The 18909-nt window shown below is 43.0% G+C and overlaps 1 protein-coding gene across 2 annotated transcripts in view; it reads right to left on the bottom strand.

The window, feature by feature from the left end:
• The window catches only part of sh2d3ca (SH2 domain containing 3Ca), a 49777-nt gene that overhangs the window by 30489 nt on the left and 379 nt on the right, over window positions 1–18909 (bottom strand). The window contains exons 2-4 of one of the 2 annotated variants that reach the window (XM_018670516.2): window positions 17935–18216; window positions 17316–17853; window positions 13975–14014 (exon numbers count right to left, since the gene is read on the bottom strand). In XM_018670516.2, coding sequence (XP_018526032.1) covers window positions 13975–14014; window positions 17316–17853; window positions 17935–18216 — 860 coding nt within the window. Of the gene's footprint in view, window positions 1–13974; window positions 14015–16643; window positions 16733–17315; window positions 17854–17934; window positions 18217–18909 lie in introns of those variants that run through there. The other variant, XM_051072870.1, reaches the window with a different exon arrangement.

Raw genomic sequence — 18909 nt, forward strand, 5'->3', positions numbered from 1 at the left:
GGCTGTCAATTTAAGGCAGCTGCTGAATAGAATCACTGGGTATTGGGTAGTTTCAACAGGTTGTAAATGATGTTGGATGTTTCATCTAACTTTGGACACTTTTACTGCTTTTGTCACGACAGATCAGACTCAGCTGGTTATGCAAAAAGTCTTGGTTTTGACAGCAATTTGGGCCTTACCTCAACTCCTTACCACATTCCCTGCCCTGTTAGCACACACGCTATCTAGGAAAAACCCAGAAGCAGATGCCCTAGAGGAGACTGTCCTCACCACAAATCAGCAGCACCAGTCATTTGTTAAAACACTTCAGGTGGGCTCAGGCAGAGCACTGAGGTTGTGCTTGTATAAGCTGATTCACATCTGCGGTTTTATTCGTGCTCAACAATCACTGGCTCATTCACAGCTGTGTGGCTATAAGCTGAGTGGTAATGTCCAATTACGCTGATGCAGGTGTACAGCACTGCTTACAATATTACTCCCTCGACCAACTCAACCTCCTTCTTATGTGCTATATTCCTTGGTATTGCTGATTTGACCAAGATTTATTTTTCATGTCCTTGAACCCTTGTTGTGGTTATCCATTCGCTGTGAAGGGTCGTTTCCTTGACTTTAGTGTGTTTGACTGAAACTATATTGGCATTTCCTCAACAAGTAACCTCTTGTATAAATTAGTTGAAGAAATGTTGATTGACTACACCACCTCCAACTAATCCTACAGTTCAACTAATGCCCTAACTATGACAGTTTAACATGTCTAAATCCATGTTACTATACACTTTAAAAAAGTAATCTGAAATTTGATGATTTGATGTTCGGTATAATCTACATACTACAAGCCAAAGAGGAGCTTAGAAGACAGAAATGTGAATGAAGAACAAATTCACAGATATACACACATACACACAGTCAGACACACATGAAAAAAATACATAGCTGAGACATACAAACACAGCCAGGCTTGTTCCTCATTACTGCCAAAAACATCACAGTGCCCTAATGAGGATATGGACTCTGGAACAAGGCAATTTAAGCACACACACACATGCACAGCTGCCCTTCACACTATGAGCCTGCGGGGTGTGACAGGCAGGCACGCCAAAAGAGGATTTGTGGTGAAAAGCTTCGGGGAGGAGGGCGAGAGGGAGCGAGAGATAGGAGGAGTGGAGAAGAGGGGATTACATGGTGAATATTTCAATACTAAAACATACCAATTGGCTTGGGCTCCCTTTTTTGGCTTGGACAGACAGATACACACACACACACACACACACACACACACACACACACACAAACAAAAAGGCATTAGCAGGGCCATATCTTATACAGCTAGCTTAGCACTGACTATACAGAGAGTGGGGTGATGGGTAACATTAATACAAAACCACTGGGACCCCCCGGGGATCTGACTGGCGAGCTGATTGCTGGTTAACCTGCTGTGACTGACTGAGTGGACCAAAACCAACCGAGCACTTCAAGACACTATGTCACCCTTCTGACATGCAAGAGGAGAGGACCAGTGAAACAGTTTCTTTGTTACTATAAAACTAATAATATTGAAGCTGTACGAAGATATTAAACATCATGTAGAGGACCTAGAGAGAACACAATGCCAATGCTACCAGGTTCAATTTATGTTATTAAACTGTGACTTGCTCTTGAGGATAAAGATATAGCATAGATGAGATATACAGAAGGGACATCAATGTAATAAAGCTGGCCAGTTTAATATGTATGATGTAGTTGTTGCAGGATTTCTTGAAAAAAAATCCTACTGCTGTGTGTAATAAATGGACTCCTATTATCTCTTTCAAATATACGTAGGGCTGTGGATATTTCCTGTTTTTATTGTTGAAACGTGTTGATTCATCAGTGGTAATAGGTGCAAATTTGATTTTAAAAAATCAACAACACAAAAACCATGGTAAAATCTGATTTTGGATTTCCAGCTCTAACACAATGTATTTTTATTATAAACTATGGTGAATATTAAGGAGCTAGAAAAGGAGATTAAAATTGAGGCGCTATGGTACATTTTCCTGCCCAGAGTCATCATGAGGTATCACTGAGAGTCTGTTTTTACAAACAGAAACTTGGTTCACAGTGTATGGGGACTAGATGGCAGAGAGGTGCCATGTTGCGAGGTTAGAGGTCGACAGCAATGTTCCAGATACAGTCGTGCTGCAGGAACGCTAAAAAGGACAGAGGGTGAGCGGCTGCTGGCTGGCATGATGGCTGCCACATGCTGGTCAGGTCAGCAGGGAATGAGGCTACAGAGCCAGGAGTGGGAGACACACACACACACACACACACACACACACACACAACACATACACACAAGAGAGATAGGAAGTAAGGGGATTAACTTCAAAAACAATCAAAGTATAGGGGAGGGGTCCGTTCTGTTTATTTTTGTGTCTATGCATCTGTTTACGTATTGATTTATTTATCCATTTTATGTATTTGTATATGTGCATATGTGTGTGTGTGTGTCTTTTTTTTGGAGGGGTGGAGTTGGGGGTCGAGTCACCACTGCAGGAGTCCACCAGGCAGTTACATTGTCCCAGTTTTTACATGCTGGAAGCCCTGGGCATAATGCAGAAACAATGGTTAAGCTGTGTGTCTGTATGCATGCTGCATGTGTGTACGCTCATAGTTAGCATACTGCAGTCTAGACCAGAGGATCAAGTGTAATCTCTGTCCACTGATACAGCTGATGAGCAGAGGTCACACACTGCTATCGCTGTATCAACATCATCTCTGCAGGTCACTTGTCAAACAATATAGTGTTAGTAATCAACCAATCATAAAAACTATTTGTTCCCCTTTTTGGTTGTGACTGTGATGTGCATGCATTACAACTATATCTGCATTTATATTGGGTTTAAAAAGAGAAAACATGTATAATGGTCACAGTTTTCTGTAGTGGAAGCAGTTTTTCCTGCTGTGGTTACTGACCACTAATGAACACTCATGAAGCAAAAGCCAGCATCAACAAGAAGGTCTGCAGTCATTAGTGGTGCACAGACAGCAGAGAGATACACTGTGAGTAATTACTCTCAGAGCACCCTGAAAAACACATCATATTTTTAAATATTTATTTTAGTTTTTTATGGGAAAAGCACTGTTGATAGACACCAGCCAGATGTTAACCTCTGGGTTTACAATCATGACACTGGGATACATCATCATTGTATCTTGTTGGAGACAGATGACGAATCATTAAGGAAATGTGCATAAAAAAACTGCATCTGTAATGAAAATTCATCACAGTTCAATTGAGATAATAGCAGTGACTGTTTTTGTGAAGGCATTCTGCCTTTGGGGGGTCTTAAGTGTTGATGGTCACTAGCTCCCCTGAGCAATCTTAATTTCACACACCAATGAGGCATTGAATAATCCTTATTTTTTCAGATAAAAGAAGATGCAATCACCAATTGTGGGAAAAGTACAAAATGTGTGAATATCATAACTAATGATCATCCCCTGGAGGCAAAGAAAACACATCGATATGACACTGAATGTGCAGAACAACCAATGATTAAAGCATTACTTGTCTGAGTAGCAGACAGTGTTTGGTTAACATGACACACAGTATTGTGCTTGTCAGGCTATGTTTAATTGAAATGGATTGGGGAATCAATATTGGTCTACAGACAAAATCACACTGTTTGTAAACAAAACCAAGTTTTTTTTTAGTATAGAAAGGCTCCCACTTAATTCTACCCATTCAAAGAGTGCTAATTAATTTACCCCCGCTCACTCACACACAAACACACACACACCCCTACCACAACCATCACTACTCAAGAACCCCATGACAGATTTAATTAAAATAACTTCATTACTCTGCGCTTACACTTCACTCTAAACAAAAGCAGATGCCTCCAAAAGCTAGGGAAAAAGACGGCCAAGAATCTCTTTCTCCATGTGTTTCTCTGGGACAGGAATTTGTTTTTAGAGCATCAAAACAACCAAAGTAATCCAACGTGAAGACGTCGACTTTGTCAGCTACTGCAGTTGTCACATTCAATGATATGTCCATGTCCTGCTCCTGGAGACAAGGTGGGACACGCCAACACATAACATGGGGGATTACTGCCCTGAAACGCAACTAAACCCCACACACACACACACACACCACACACACACACACACACACACAGCTCTATGGCTCTCACCTTTAAAGTTAAAGCCATAATTATACCAACACAGTGTGCTCAGCTACAAACAACGTGGCAGGGAGGAGGAGAAGAGAAGAGAAGAGAAGAGAAGAGAAACTTGTATGTGGTCCACTACAATCACTTCAGTCCAGCAGTATCATAACCCCAGGCAATAACGACTTTGGTCCCTCCTAATATAGTATTTCTCATTATCTCATCTATTAACCAATGCCCTTTATGTACTCTCTTCTTTTATCACTACAAAATCCTTGTCATTCCCACTCTGAGGGGTCCCATGTTGGAAAAAAATCTTTAGAAACCAAACTATGGCAGATAAATCTCAGAGAAGCACTGTGCCCCCCAAAAAACAAACTTAATGTTATTGGTTCCTGAAAAGCTGGAATTCTGAACGTACAAGCATCAAGTATCAAGCACACACAACATATACACATACAAAACATACTTTGGGTGTCATTCTGTCCTAGCAATAAGGTCGGCTATTGGGTTTCAAGCACTAAGCCGGAATTAGACCAAAGTAAAACTGATACTGCATGCTTCACTCTACTGTACCCTTCACACACTTTCTCTTTCTCTCATATGCCAAACACACGAACACGAAACGCATATTCCCATCTCCCTTTCTCATATGAAACTCCAAAAGCACTCTCCTCCCTCTATCACTCTCTCCATGCTGTGATTTCACACAGTCCATCTGACACCCAAGTACTGTTCAGTATCTATGATATCATCAGTCTGCCAGCTAGCAGGCAAGGCTGACACAGGACACAGGAGAGGAGCCAACAGTGAGCACGCCTCCCACAAACACACACAAACCTACAAAACAGACACACACGTGCATAAGTGAATGCGCCAAATACATGGGAACTTGGACAGTATATGAAAACAGAGCACACATATGCCTTGTAATGACATATCATGTCCTGAAAGCACTTTGTTACACACTAGGAAACTCAGGGTTTGTGTACCACAACACATGCAAACAAACAGAAACAAACACACACACACACACACACACACACACACACACACACAGATGCTCACTCACCTGCACCTGCATGAAGGACCCCCGGTAGAAGCAGCATGCTGCAGCCGACAGGGCACTCCACAGACTACACCTCTCCGTCATGGTAGGCACACACCTTCCTCTGCTACCTTTCCTCAGACCTTTCCCCTTGCTCCTTTCTCCTTTTCCTCTACTTCTTCTCTTCCCTCTATTCTGTCCTGTCTTCTCTCTCTTTCTCAACCCCACCCAGGGTGTCTGATGTAAAAAAAAACCCAGCCCCCCCCCCAGGACACTAAGCCTGTCCCACCCCTGCCAGCCTCTTCACCCTGCCTGCCTCTCTGCCTCTCTGCCTGGCTAACAGCCCCTCAACATAGTGCCACCACTACAAAAACCAGGCTACGAGCTAAACAGCTAACACCTCTGCTACAGCCTGCAAGCAGCTGCTGGTAACCACATCAGTTATTAGCCACGAGCGAGCCCGCTAACAGCTGGTACTGATAACAGCAAGTGATATTACAGCTCCTGACATCTCCACCGCCGCTCCTGCCCTGCACCGGCTTCTGTCGCTTCTGCTCTCGCTCCTCTCCCTCTCACTGCACTTGCTGCACTTCACGCGGCTGCTAGGGATTACCTCATTGCTTGCTGATGAAAGGAGTGTGGGTGGGGGGAGGGCGGACCAGAGGGAGAGAGAGAAAGAGAGGGTGGGAGGGATGGATGGATGGAGGGAGGGTTGGAGAGGGAGAGGAGGAGGAGGAGTTGGGGGGTGAATGCTAGAAGGCACAAGTAGAGAGAGGAGTGCTGTCGAATTGCACAGAAAACCCCACCCACCCACCCGACGACCCCCGCTCCGGCACTGCTGAGACAATGCTGACACGGGGTGGGAGGAGGAGGAGGGAAGGTGGGGTGGGGTGGAGGTGGCATGGAGGGAGTAAAACAGGAACAAAGTGAGGAAAAGATGGGAGGAGGGAAAGATGATTAAAAGATGAGTCGATGAATGAAGAAGATGCGGGTAGAAGGAGAGAAAGGAGGAGGAGGAGGAATGCAGCCTCCCAGAAGAATCTAACCTTTCTTTTGCCAAAAAAGGAATCCAACAGGGATGCCCCCCACCCCAATCATACAAACACACACACACACACACACACACACACACACACACACAGACATGCGTGAATGCACATTCACACCTTTTAGTCCACCTGCATGTCCACACACACACACATACTACATATTACTAGAGATGGCAGTGAATGTGTGTGTGCATGTGTGTGTTTGTGTGTAGCTGAATATAATGATGTGTCTCTAAAAAGCCATGCAGACTGCAGCTAGACAGCTCATTATAAGCTGAAACACACAGGCAGGTGTTTCAAGGATAACATGGTGTGATTTTCACTGGCCCATTTCACACACACACACACTGTCACACAAACACATACATACATACACACACACACACACACACACACACACACACACAGGCACGCATACCAGTAGGGAGATTTCAGGAGGGGTGGGGCTCTGTCTCCAGAGGCCCGAGTGAGTGACATCATTGAGGACGCTTCACCATGGCAACACTGCGAGAGCCTTGACAGCATCCAAAATTCTGACACTGCATTTAGTTGGGTCTGCACCACTGCAGGGAGGCATAACGCAAGACAGCGACATTGCCAGAGAAGGAGAGACATATGCAACACACCAGGTCACAAAAACACTGCATGCTCCTTTTCTCACTTTGTCTCTGAGGTCATCTCTGCACAACACAAACACACACACACAATCACTCAGATGATGCCAGTAATCACTTTTCTAATCTGCCTCTTGAATGCATGCTAGTGGGTCAGAGGCAAAGAGAAATAGGCTGCTAGATAAGGAGCTGCAAGACACAGGATGGATTCATTAACCGCAGCGTCTCCTCTTAATGGAATCTCAAACCATCCAGCGCTGGATTAGACAGATTACACAGTGGGGACACAAATAATCTCATAAGAGGGGGCCCAGCACTTTCCTTCCCTCCATCCCCTGTAATACCATGCCAAAACAATCCCAACATACAGCAAGCTACATCTGGCTGCTGCACCACACACACACATGCAAACCCAAAATGCAAGCTGTGGGAAAAACACATGACAATATGATGGATGCAGAGTTTAAAACGTAGATGGTCTGCTGTAGCTCCGAGCTTAGCACTAAAATTGCCAATGTTAGGGGTGTAATTCCCACTCAGACAGGTCATAATGAAAATGTATCGTAGTGTAAGGCGCATTAGCTAAAAGCCACTCCACAAAATTATACTTTCTAAAACATATATTTTTTATGTACCACCTCCGAATCTTTCTAAACAAGTGTTTGCACAAGTTGAACGAATCCCACCAAGAGCGCGTCGTCTCATTGTTTTGATGCAAAGCGTGTTCTGTTGTGTTTCATTCTGCGTCCTCACATGAATTAGTTTAAGCCAAACAGATATCAAATGGCTGCCGTGGGGAGCCGCGATATTAAAGCAAAGCAACAGATTCACCACAACTGAGTCACAACATCCTCTCTGAAAATATCTGACACAGAGAAAAATATATTGTGCTCTACACAATATCATATCCACTCAGGGGTGGATATGATATCCTGGTGTTCCGGTTACAGCAACTAAGAGGAAGGTCTTGAATTGGGTTAATAATGAACTACATGTATTGAAATACCAAAGTTACATCAAAGTTAAATCTCACAATTGTCCGAGGGTACAGTGGCTAAAACAACTAATGATAATCATCCAGCGGCAAAACCAACCAACCAGCCGACGTTTTTATGTGGATTTATTGTAATTCAACAAACATATCAGACCTGAGTCAACATAGGAAATTTAAGACTGTTTACCTGTGTTAAAAACCATTACTGTCAGATATTTCATCATGGAGATAAACAGTACACAGTGTACTGCAGGACAACACACCAAGCCCTAACCCTCAGTGTTTCACACCATTTAAGATGTTTTAATGTAATAGACTGAACTCTCTACAGACACAGGTTAAAGAAAAATGGATGTAACTTCGACCCATTTTGTGCCTTTGGGAAGCCTAAAGAGAGTCTCACTCTTATTTTAGTGTCTTGTACACTTCATTACCCTCAATCGTCTTTCTTCTTTTTCTTCCCTCGCCTTGTCCTTACTTTGTCTCCACTGCTGCCTCCCTTTAAACCCTTTTATCGGTCTTTATTTCATTCTCTGCATTTACAACAAGTGCTTCTGTCAGAAAATGTGTGTACAGGTACAGGTACTTCCATTTTCTTCACTTTCTTTTCACGTCAGCTTTTTCTCCACTTGCCCTTACATCCATTCATCAAGCCTATCCTTTCTCTTTTCAGTGCTCCCGTATCCCTGAGCTCCCTCCTCTCTATGCTCCGTCAAATCCAACCTGTCTCCAACCCTTCTTATCACCGCGCTCCGCCCCTCATCTCTCCCCTCCTCCTTATCCTGACCTCTCATCACTAGCCTAACCTCCTCCTTCCAGCCTCCTCCTTTTCATCCTCGAACCCCATCTTTGCCTCTGTTCTCTCCCCTGTCCTTCCCTTCTCCTCCATGGCCATCCCTCCACCTTCCCCTCCCTCCCTCCTGTCCTCTATCTCTACATCACCTCCCCTGCTTGGAGGCGGTCTTCAGTTAAATATTAATTAGTGAGCCCCATCCCGCAGGCTGATAGGGAGCACAATGGAGAATCCCTGCATGTGCCTGCAAGCATCCCACTAATGAAAGGAGTGTGTGTGCGTGTACGTGAGAGATACACAATGATACAAGGAGAGACAGTGAGGAAGAGAGAGTGTGTGAGAGAGGAAATGTGTGTCTGCGCATGTGTCTGAGAGATGAAAAGAGATGCACCGAGGGCAAATCAAGATTATGTATGCACACATATCTTTATGAGTGTCTATGTGTGCACACGTGCATGCCTAAAAACAAAGGGCCGGGCTCCGCTGGGGGGGGGGTTAGGAGGGTACAGCTAATGATCTGCGTGTGTGTTTGATTGTCATCACTGTGTTTTCACAGGGTGGACCCGACTCACCAACTGGTTAATCCGTATTGAACCATCAGATACGCGTTTCAAAGCCCGTTTGAAACAACAGCCTGCAATAATGATGCAGCGAGAGAAAGAGGCCTGCTGGAAACCGCTGCGACTGCGTCCACGCAGACGTGCAGAAAAACATTCATCTAGGTGTGAAATAGCACAATTAAAAATCAGCTGTCGTGCTTTAATCGCATTAAAATGACTAAACCTTACACAAACGTGTTGCTGTAGCAACCAGACACATCTTTAGCATGAATAAAGGAGTGTGTAATGCCATCTTAGAGAGATCAATGTGTCATTATTCTCTGTCTTGTGCAGTAGTATGAGCATGTTGACCTTGAAGAAGGTGGATAAAATAACCTGAGAATACAATAGCCCTGCAGTAAACATCACAGGTGTCGATTCAACTTAATGGTTATTTTTGAAGTTGCAGTTTGTGAAGCAAATATCCAGTGTTTTTTGTGTTTTTCAGTCAGTGTTGAGAGCGCTAGTCCTCTCTGGTAACGCAGTTTCCCTGTATTTTGCGCGTGGCGTTTTTGAGGCTTTTCTCCTTACCACATCCCACATTTTTTCAGTGTTTGCAACTGAAGCACCAGCAGCTCAGCCACCAACCACTGTACTGTAAAGCATATTTTAAAACACAACAAGACAATGACTCATTTTAAGTTGAAAACCAATAGCAAAGGGCACTTGTCAGCATTAGTTTAAGTCTGGTCAGTCAGTCCACCACTCGGTCCACACTGAAATATCTCAACAGCTGTTTGGATAAATGTGTTTAAAGTAGTACAGATGTTCATGTTCCCCACAGGATTAGAGAATTAGCAAAGTTAAGACGCTGAAGGAAGGTGGCAACAATAAATACTATCTGCTAAACATTGGCATGTTAACAATTGTCAGTGTTAGCGTGTTCACGTTCTGACACTAGCATTTAATTCAAAGCAGATGTGTCTAAGTACAAACTCAAGCTACTACAATCTGTAGACTCTTAGTCTTGTTATACAGCAAGCCTGTAAAACATTATAAGGCAACTCAACAAGATACAAAGAGGGCAAATAACTGCTGCTTGAATTGCTACTGTGTCAGCTGCAAAGACTGAAAAAGTATATGTGTAGCAAACTCATGATATTATGAATTATGAATGGGCTTCACTATACTGGTATTTACTGCAGGACATATTATGGTATTCCAGGTGTTTCTGTTAATTTGTCCACATCCTTACAGTCAGACCTTACAGATGACAATGTGTCTCTTTGGTGACCTAAATAAACGGATTCATGCAGTAACCCAAGACGTCAGTGCCCTTCCAGTAAACACAGAGCATGTTGTGTGTGTGTGTGTGTGTGTGTGTGTGTGTGTGTGTGCACGTGTGTATGTAGGCATGTGTCTGCACTCTGTCAGTCTGTCTGCACATCCAAGGAACAATAACTGAAGACACATCCAGGGGTGTGTAACTGAGGGCCAGCCCTCACAGTTTACACCCCCTCTCATTTACAGAGGCGCCACATTAATTCAAACTACTGTAATGGTCGCATGCACAGACACACACACAACACACACACACACACACACACACACACACACACACACACACACACACACACACATGTACCCACAGGGGCACTGCCTTAATTTAATCTGGTGGCACACAGACATACAGATTTTGGAAATTCAAACCATTCGCATAATCAAACATGAAGCAACGCACTGATACACAGCTGAGCCCCTTCACAAACACATACACACACGCACACACACACACACACACTACACTTTTTTAGAGCACCAGTGTGAGTCACGTGCCAGACATATGTTAATAAACCTCATATGAACCAACCCACTCCACCCCCTGCCCCTCCCATCAATCTAGTACCAAACCACTAAATAGGACAGGAGACAAAGCAGGGCTGGGCTGCAGGCAAAAACAAATGGCACACAATCACAGAGTATGTAACCACACACATACACATCACACACGTTGTTCAAAAACATGCTGACACTTAAGACTGAACAATTTTGACTAGTTACTTAATAACACAGTATGGTCAGGCCTGTTTTTTTCTCCAGCCATAAACCATTTTAAAGCTGCTTTTTACGTCTTTTACTAAAACTTAGAAAAACAAAAACAGTAGATATTGCTTGACCAGCTGTGACCATGAAAAATGAATGATGATGGATATTTTATGATAAAGCTGAAAAGATGATGAGCTTGTCCTGAATGCTTTAAGGCTTTTTCTTACTGATTGCTTATTTTCTTTGAGCATATTCAGACTAGATCCGTTTATTTTGCCTTTCTCTCAGTTTTCATCTACTGTGTGATACTGCATGTGGGTGTATGCGTGTAAATACGTGTACACGTGTGTGAGCGTGGACATGTGACAAACTGAAGGAGACTCACTGGCCCATTATAACAGTGAACACCGAGGCCAACTCCTGATTTAAACATCAGCTGTCATAAATGTTTCAGAGAAATGGAAGGAGATGGAGGGACTGCTGGCAGCTTTCGGGGAGTGGGTGAGACAGCGGGAGGTGGTGGTGGTGGGAGGGGCTGTTGTGGTGCGCGGGAGTGAGAGAAGCAGAAAAGAAACAAAATTGGGCAACAAAACATGTGAGGGGATGTGAAAAATGTAGGTGAATCGTGGTTAGAAGCAGAAAACAGCGACCCTACTTCTCTTCATCCCTTTTACATTCTGAATGATGTGCTCTTGTTGGTGCTCCACCAGTGTTACAAGCAAGAAATATGTTGGAAATTCATGTTAAGAGCTCTGAGTCACATGTATGTCAGGCTTATTTAAAACTGAAAAACTTCTGAACTGAAATGAGTCAGGTAACATTTTGTGTCAGTCTGAGACTAAGCCCCAGTTACAGGAGAGTCCATGTCTCAACATGTCCACTATCAAATAGTGACAGAAATGCCTCAGAAAGTTCCACATACAGCAATAATAATGCAGTGTTTTATGTGACCATGTCGTAAGCTCCTACATTTTAGCGCTCTGTGTAAGGAAGTCTTTGTATGTTTTAAGGCACAGTTCATAAAATTCTGTTGTAGCACTCCCAAACAAACATTATGCACAGCTGGGCCGCCTTGCCTGAAATAAAAGCTGCATCACTAACATTACAAAAAATGTATAGACAGTTATAAAATAAAACACTAATCTTCAGGGAAAAGTGGAGAGGCCTTTACTTCAGACAGCAAATGCCTCATATCTAATGAGTTGTTCAGACCTTCAAGGATAAACCAATACTAGACAGTTAAATGTTACTTATAGATGTTTTTGATGCTGTGTAAGTTTTGTTACATTCACTTTTCTCATATCAAAATACAGCACGGAAACAAACCTGTATTCTCAATTACAAGAAACTGAGGCAAATGCAGATTTTCCATCTGTAATCCAAACCTTTTCATTATATCTGTGAGTGAAACCCAAAGTCAAAGTTGAAGTACATTTGAGGCAAGCAGAGTGAGAGGATACAGAAATTTAGGCAACTATTTACATGCAGTTGTTAAAAATCCCAACAAGAGAGGCAGTGCACTGAGATTTAACTGTAGTCAATTTGTGGTGGCTAGGGGAAGTCAGATGTATTTGTTTTACAAAAGGAATACAGCTCAGGGTCATAGGAGAAGGCTTTTACCACTGCACCTGTGATGTATAATCAATAGAAAAACAGATCCCGAGAGCTCAACACTTCACCTCAGCCTTTCCTTCCCTCCCTCATCCTTCCTGCCTTCCTTTTTGAGCCTCATTTTCTTACTCTCACTTCCCACTTTTGCTCTCAGTTTAAAGTCTAATATTTAAACTTATGCTTGTTTATAGTATACAGGATGCGTGACTCCCCATCATCCATTTCCAGGGTTTGAAGCAGCTTCATATACTCTCTAATCTTCAAGGATTTCACTACTCGAGCACATGGCTCCACCTACTGGCTTCAGCACGGACTGCCTACTAGCTGCACAGTGCTGACATTAGCACTGCTTCACTCCAAATTCAATTAGCTAAATGGCAGACTGAATTAGGCTAAATGCAGAGTGAGCCTGCTGGAATGAGAATAACTGTTGAAGACTGAGGGCTAATAATCAGCTGCAATTACATCTGAGCGCTCACGTTGAAAAATCTAATTCAATAAAATGGGAGGAGAGAAGGAAATTCAAACCGCATTGCTCATTTAGGCTGAAAACTGCAACTCATATCTACAGTCAAGTCAGGCATTAAACATGCATGCATGTGTGTGAGAGAAAAAGACGGAATGAGAAAGTAAAAACAGTAAATTGTTATGGCTAGGAAAAAGTGGAGAAGTTGCTGTTTTTGTCTGATTCTAATCAATCCCTATACCTGCCCACAGTGTTCTCACATTCATCATCAATACCACTGGAGGACAGAGAGCTGCAGAGGTTTAATCAAGCACCAGGAATGTTAATGTATTGACATTTGTCTCAAGCTGAAGAAAATGTGTTTTAAACCTGACATGTTTTCTCTGCCTGAGTAAAAGTGAGATATATTTTTAATCTAAAAATGTACAGTTACTAAGGGTAATGTTATTGGATGTGATCTTTAACATCTAAGATGTCTGTCAGTGTGGAGCATTGATTATCATTTTAGACATAATTATGTAGACTTTGTTTGACTGAGCGAGAATGATTTCTGTGGGAAAATGTTCTGTTCCACGCACCACATGTCTGAGACCATACACCCCAACAGACAGCGAGTAAGGCACATACAGCTGCACGCACATCTGTACAGAGCAGACTTACCTGGACATAGTCAGCCTGGCTTTCTGCTGGCTCCATGTGGCTGTGGAGACAGACAAAAAGAACAATAAAACAGGGTAAGTGGAAAAAAAAGAAGCGAAAGGAGCTAAACAGAGGGAATGTGAAGCAATGTAAGTGCAGGAAAAAGACTATAAACCTCTGTCAAAAGTGTGTGTACATGTGCAATGATACACACATGTACACAGACTTGCGCTTTTGTGTTTGATCTTGGTCTTGTAACAGGTGCAATGCATGTTACCACAGATGAAAAAAACATGCCTGTATTCCCATGACCCGCTTCTGCAGCGGCCTCTCCGGTAAGTAAAATGTTGTTGCAGTCCAGCTTCATAGAAAATGGACAGATAACAAACCCCACTGAGCATCTAAGGTTGCTGAATAATGGAGCTGGCCTCTCCAAATCTCTTGGGCCCCATAACTTACACTTTCACACTCGTGATGGATCCGGATCATGTGTCAAAAGCCCTGCTGTGCCATGGCATTGGGAGCCGCGCCATGGGTACTGCTGTGCGGCAGCTTTGTGATACGGAGCGAGCACGAGCAAATGGGGCAATTACACTCCCGGACATGTTTTAAGATCAATCAGCACAGTTCCCAGTTGCATGATGGGTCTCATAAGGCCCAGAGCAAAGCTGTGTTACACATGACCACAGAGAGGCCAGTTCAAAGGGTCCTATCATAGTACTGGGCTCTGGAATGTTAATAGGTCCCACGGCAGAGGAGCTCTGCATTCCCTTCCTAAACAGCTCCTGTGCTGGATCTCAGTTTTAAAAAAAGAAAAAAAATGTTCAAAAGTTAAATATTTGCCTTCATCCTTCACAAATGATATCAGCATTTATTCAGAAAGAATGAAATTAAAGATTGTGGCTGAGCTGTAAATACAAAAACAGAGCAATCATATATGGAGCTTTAAAAACAAATACCACACCAAATCTAGACAGGAAGAAGGCATCAGCTTACAGTGGAGCTATTCCAGTTGCAAATACAAATATAAATCACTCCACATAATCCTATGTCATATGCCTGACTTTTATTTTAATGAATACTGAAACTCTGTCTCAATGAAACTTCCACCACTGCTAGCTCTGTCTACTCTCTGCTAGAGACACCTGTAATATGAACAGTATGAACACTCTGGGAGAAGAAGAGTAACTTTTGATTTTAGCCTTTATAATTAAAATGAAATTGAAATTAATTTCATTATCGAGGAATCTGTGGGTTATTTTCTTAATTAATCAACTGATCAGTTGGTCTATAAAGTGCAAGACTATATGGGAAAATGCCTGGATCAGTTTCCAAAAGCTGAGGGTGGCACCTTCAAATAACTTGTTTTCCCATTAAAAATTATCAATCCAAACAAGTGAGAAGCTGGATCTAGCTAATGTTTGGCATTTGTGCTTGAAAAAAAAAAACACCAATCAAGAGTTGCAAATAATCAACTAATTCTAATGAATTCAGCTCTGGCAAAATGTAACACTGCATATTTCAAGGTTATATGTTAAAACCAAACAATATTCAGTAACAAATATGTCAAATATGTTAAAAACAGCATCAGTTCCTCACATCTGAGATACTGGAAACCACAGAAGCTTTGTTTTTTGCATGAAGACTGAGTGAAATGATTAATCAATTATCAAAACAGCTGCTGGTTTATTTTCTATTAGTGGATTAATCCATTAATCGACTAACTGTTTCAGCTCTACCAGGAGTTAACATGGGGGGGGGTCCCTGTTCCCTCCCTTTACAAATTAGTGCCAAACAACCTGAGTAGTTTCCTCCATGAGGGACAATGAACAAAACCCATTAGTGCCAGCTGACCATCTGAGAGACAGCATTTCATTTCAGAGCCAAATCCAACCAGACACCAAAGGCACCACCAACACTGTTAGAGAAAAGCAGGTAGACCCTGAGGAGCTGCACTGTGGCCAGAATAAAAGCAGGCGAGAAGACCTGTACAGTCAGAGTGAGAGATGGAGGGACCTGTGATTTAGGGCTGAACAGACAGAGGAGAGGCAGCTCTTTGATGTGCCCATACTGACCTAGCAGCGAGCTATAGAACTATATTTCCCACGGTCCCTGGGATGACCTAATGGTCTGATGCTGCACGCTCACACATGCGTGTCCCCGCATGCCAGCCAGCACACCCACTACAGTCAGTAACCAGCGCGCGCACACACACACACACACGCACACACGCGGTGAAAACCCCACCGTAATACGATACACGCACTCCGCTATCATGCGTGGAATATTTGGAGGCATGGAGACCTTGACGTGCCATGGGAAAGAAGCGAGAAAATGCAATCTGCAAATGCAATGCAACCAGGAGAGGGCGGAGGAGGAGGAAGAGGAAGGAGGGGGGGGGGGTTACACCACCTCAGGAGTTACACTACATTAACCCTCCAACTCTTCAAGAAACTTCAGCCTTTGCTGATACTTTGTCTCACGCCTTATTGTTAAACGCGCACTATAAACAACACAATAGCTTATTTTCTGTCGGTCTCCTGTGTGTCAGAACAAATCAATGCAAAAAATGAGAAAACATCAAACCGGCAACAGAGCGGCAGCTTTCCAGCAGCATCTGATCAATAAAGGGAATCGATGTAGCCTGCTGCCTTTAAAAAGTGAAGTAATGAATCGTGTTATCTTCTCACCTCATACCCATCGCCCGAGACGAGTCCAGTACACAACAAAAAGTCAGCACTAACTGTGTAAAGAGAGAACTAGATAACTTCTCCGGTAGGACTACACGCAGTCAAAACCGCAGATCTACGCCCCCTGGTTGACGCAGAGAGCACGGCCGGATTAACCTGTTGTGAAGGCCTCGGGGCAAAACTGCGCCGCTGGGCCCCTATGTAATGACAGTTTTGTCAAATACTCACTTTTTCAAGGATGTACAACACGTAAGCGCAAAAACTGAAATATCGTAGGTCTTAAAACTAGACTTTTTACCAGTGGTGGAAGAAGTAATCAGATCCTTTACCCAAGTAAAAGTGTTAAGTCAAGTAAAAACTCTTCAATCAAATTCCACAAGTAAAGATGCAGCAAAATCTACATGAGGTACAACACGTAAAATAATAATGTAAAGTAACATAAAATGGAAATATTCAAGTAAAGTACAAGTAGAGAAAACTAACCATCCGACACACCATAAGACTGGAGCTTTCAGGGCCCCTGTAGTTCGTGGGACTTTGGAACTCCAACCGTAACACAGAGAGCAGCTGCATAAAAGCTTACAATCATTCCATTATAGATTATTTTCTCTGCATGATCTCTGTATAGTGTTATTAAAGCTAAATTCAGTTTTTGAAAGGAATAAAAATCACCTGTTGATGCTGTCAGAGTTTTGGTTTCCATCTGGTCCTTTGGTCACCTCTGTGTGCTCTGAGTTGTCCTCTACTGTTTCTACTGTCTTTGTTTTTACAAGTCCAGACTCTAACCCATCATCCTCATGACTCTCAGTGTGATCACTCTCATGACTCGGTGGAGGTGATGACATTTTCTCAGGGTTCAGGTCTGCAGCTGCCTGGGTGATTTCTTGCTCTTTGCAAGTCTCCGGCTGGAGTGTAGCGCTGGGGCCACCAGATGGCGACACATCTTCACAGACACCTTCGGATTCAGAGGTGACGTTTTGGGTGGTCTTGACATCAAGTTCATCTGTTGGTTTGAGCTGCATCTTGGGATCAGTGAGAGAGTGTTGGTCGGGCCTAGTGTCAGCTTTACCTGCAGCTTCATCTCTGGTCTCTTTGAATGAGGCGGCTGTGATCCTCGGGGGGGCATGGTCTTTGTCCTGTACAGGTCGCTGGCTTTGACTTCTGCTGATGTTGCTCTTGTCTTTACTCTTCTTACTGCTGCTGGGGCCTCCTAGAGAAGAAGGGAAATCAGAAATAAACACAAAAACAAAGTGTTGCAGCATTCATCAGTGACATGTTGGTCACAACTTACCCTTATTACTCTTGTCCCTCTTCATCCTCAGTAGCCGTGGCAGTGTGCCCACGTGTGTGTAGCTCTCGCTGGAGCGGACGTAGCTGGCTGTGCGAGGACGCATGGCACCCAAGTCATCCACTGTTGTCTCAGCAACTGGAGCCAGGATCTTTGTGGAGACAGTAGCACTGTCACTGCCATCTCCAGGTAAACCTTCTGACTTCAACTTAGAAGACTTGGAGTCAGATTTGTCACTAGAGCGGCGAAAAGAGAGGTTGGTGAGGCTGCCAAGCCACTTGAAACCTTGAGAGGGGAAGATGTTGAAAGGAAAGGGGAAAATCATCAAATTAAGTCACAGATGTAGCAGATTAAAAAAAAAAAAAATCAGTAAATCAGTATTCAGAGGAAGGATTACAGGCAAAAAAGAGAAAGTGATCAATGGTGTCAAACTGACACCTCAAAGATGTTTGAAAATCTATAGTAACTAGAGGTCAGTAAGGTTATTTGAACTGTAACATGCATACCAAAGTCAGAGTAAAGGGGAAGAGAATTAGAAGAACCAGAGTTAATTAAAGCTCCACATTTTTTCTGTAGTGACAAAGCCACAGAGAATTTTCTTCCAGCTGACAAACAGAAGCAGTCAACCAATGAATCTCATTTGCAGCTATCAAGTGAAATGTATATATCCATGTGTATTTGCATATGAGATGTGAGAGTGTGGGTACTTTTGAGTGAGGGGACTTTTTCTGTTTTGTTTTCCCACCAATAAACTGACTTTGTGATCAAATTTCCATGCACTGTTTTTTTTTTGACATAGAAGCAAGATATAAAGGTCCTGGTTTTAAAAGCATATACTGTATGTAACTTCAATCAATCATGTACAGTACTGAACTAAGCAGTGTAACCGAACTCATTTAACAAAACTGAACAAAATAAGTCTGAAATAGCCTCTATTTATTGTTGTGCAAGTCCTCTTTCTCAAGTGAAATCATATCA

The sequence above is a fragment of the Lates calcarifer genome, linkage group LG9, assembly GCF_001640805.2.
Source record: "Lates calcarifer isolate ASB-BC8 linkage group LG9, TLL_Latcal_v3, whole genome shotgun sequence".
Classification (NCBI taxonomy): Eukaryota; Metazoa; Chordata; class Actinopteri; family Centropomidae; genus Lates; species Lates calcarifer.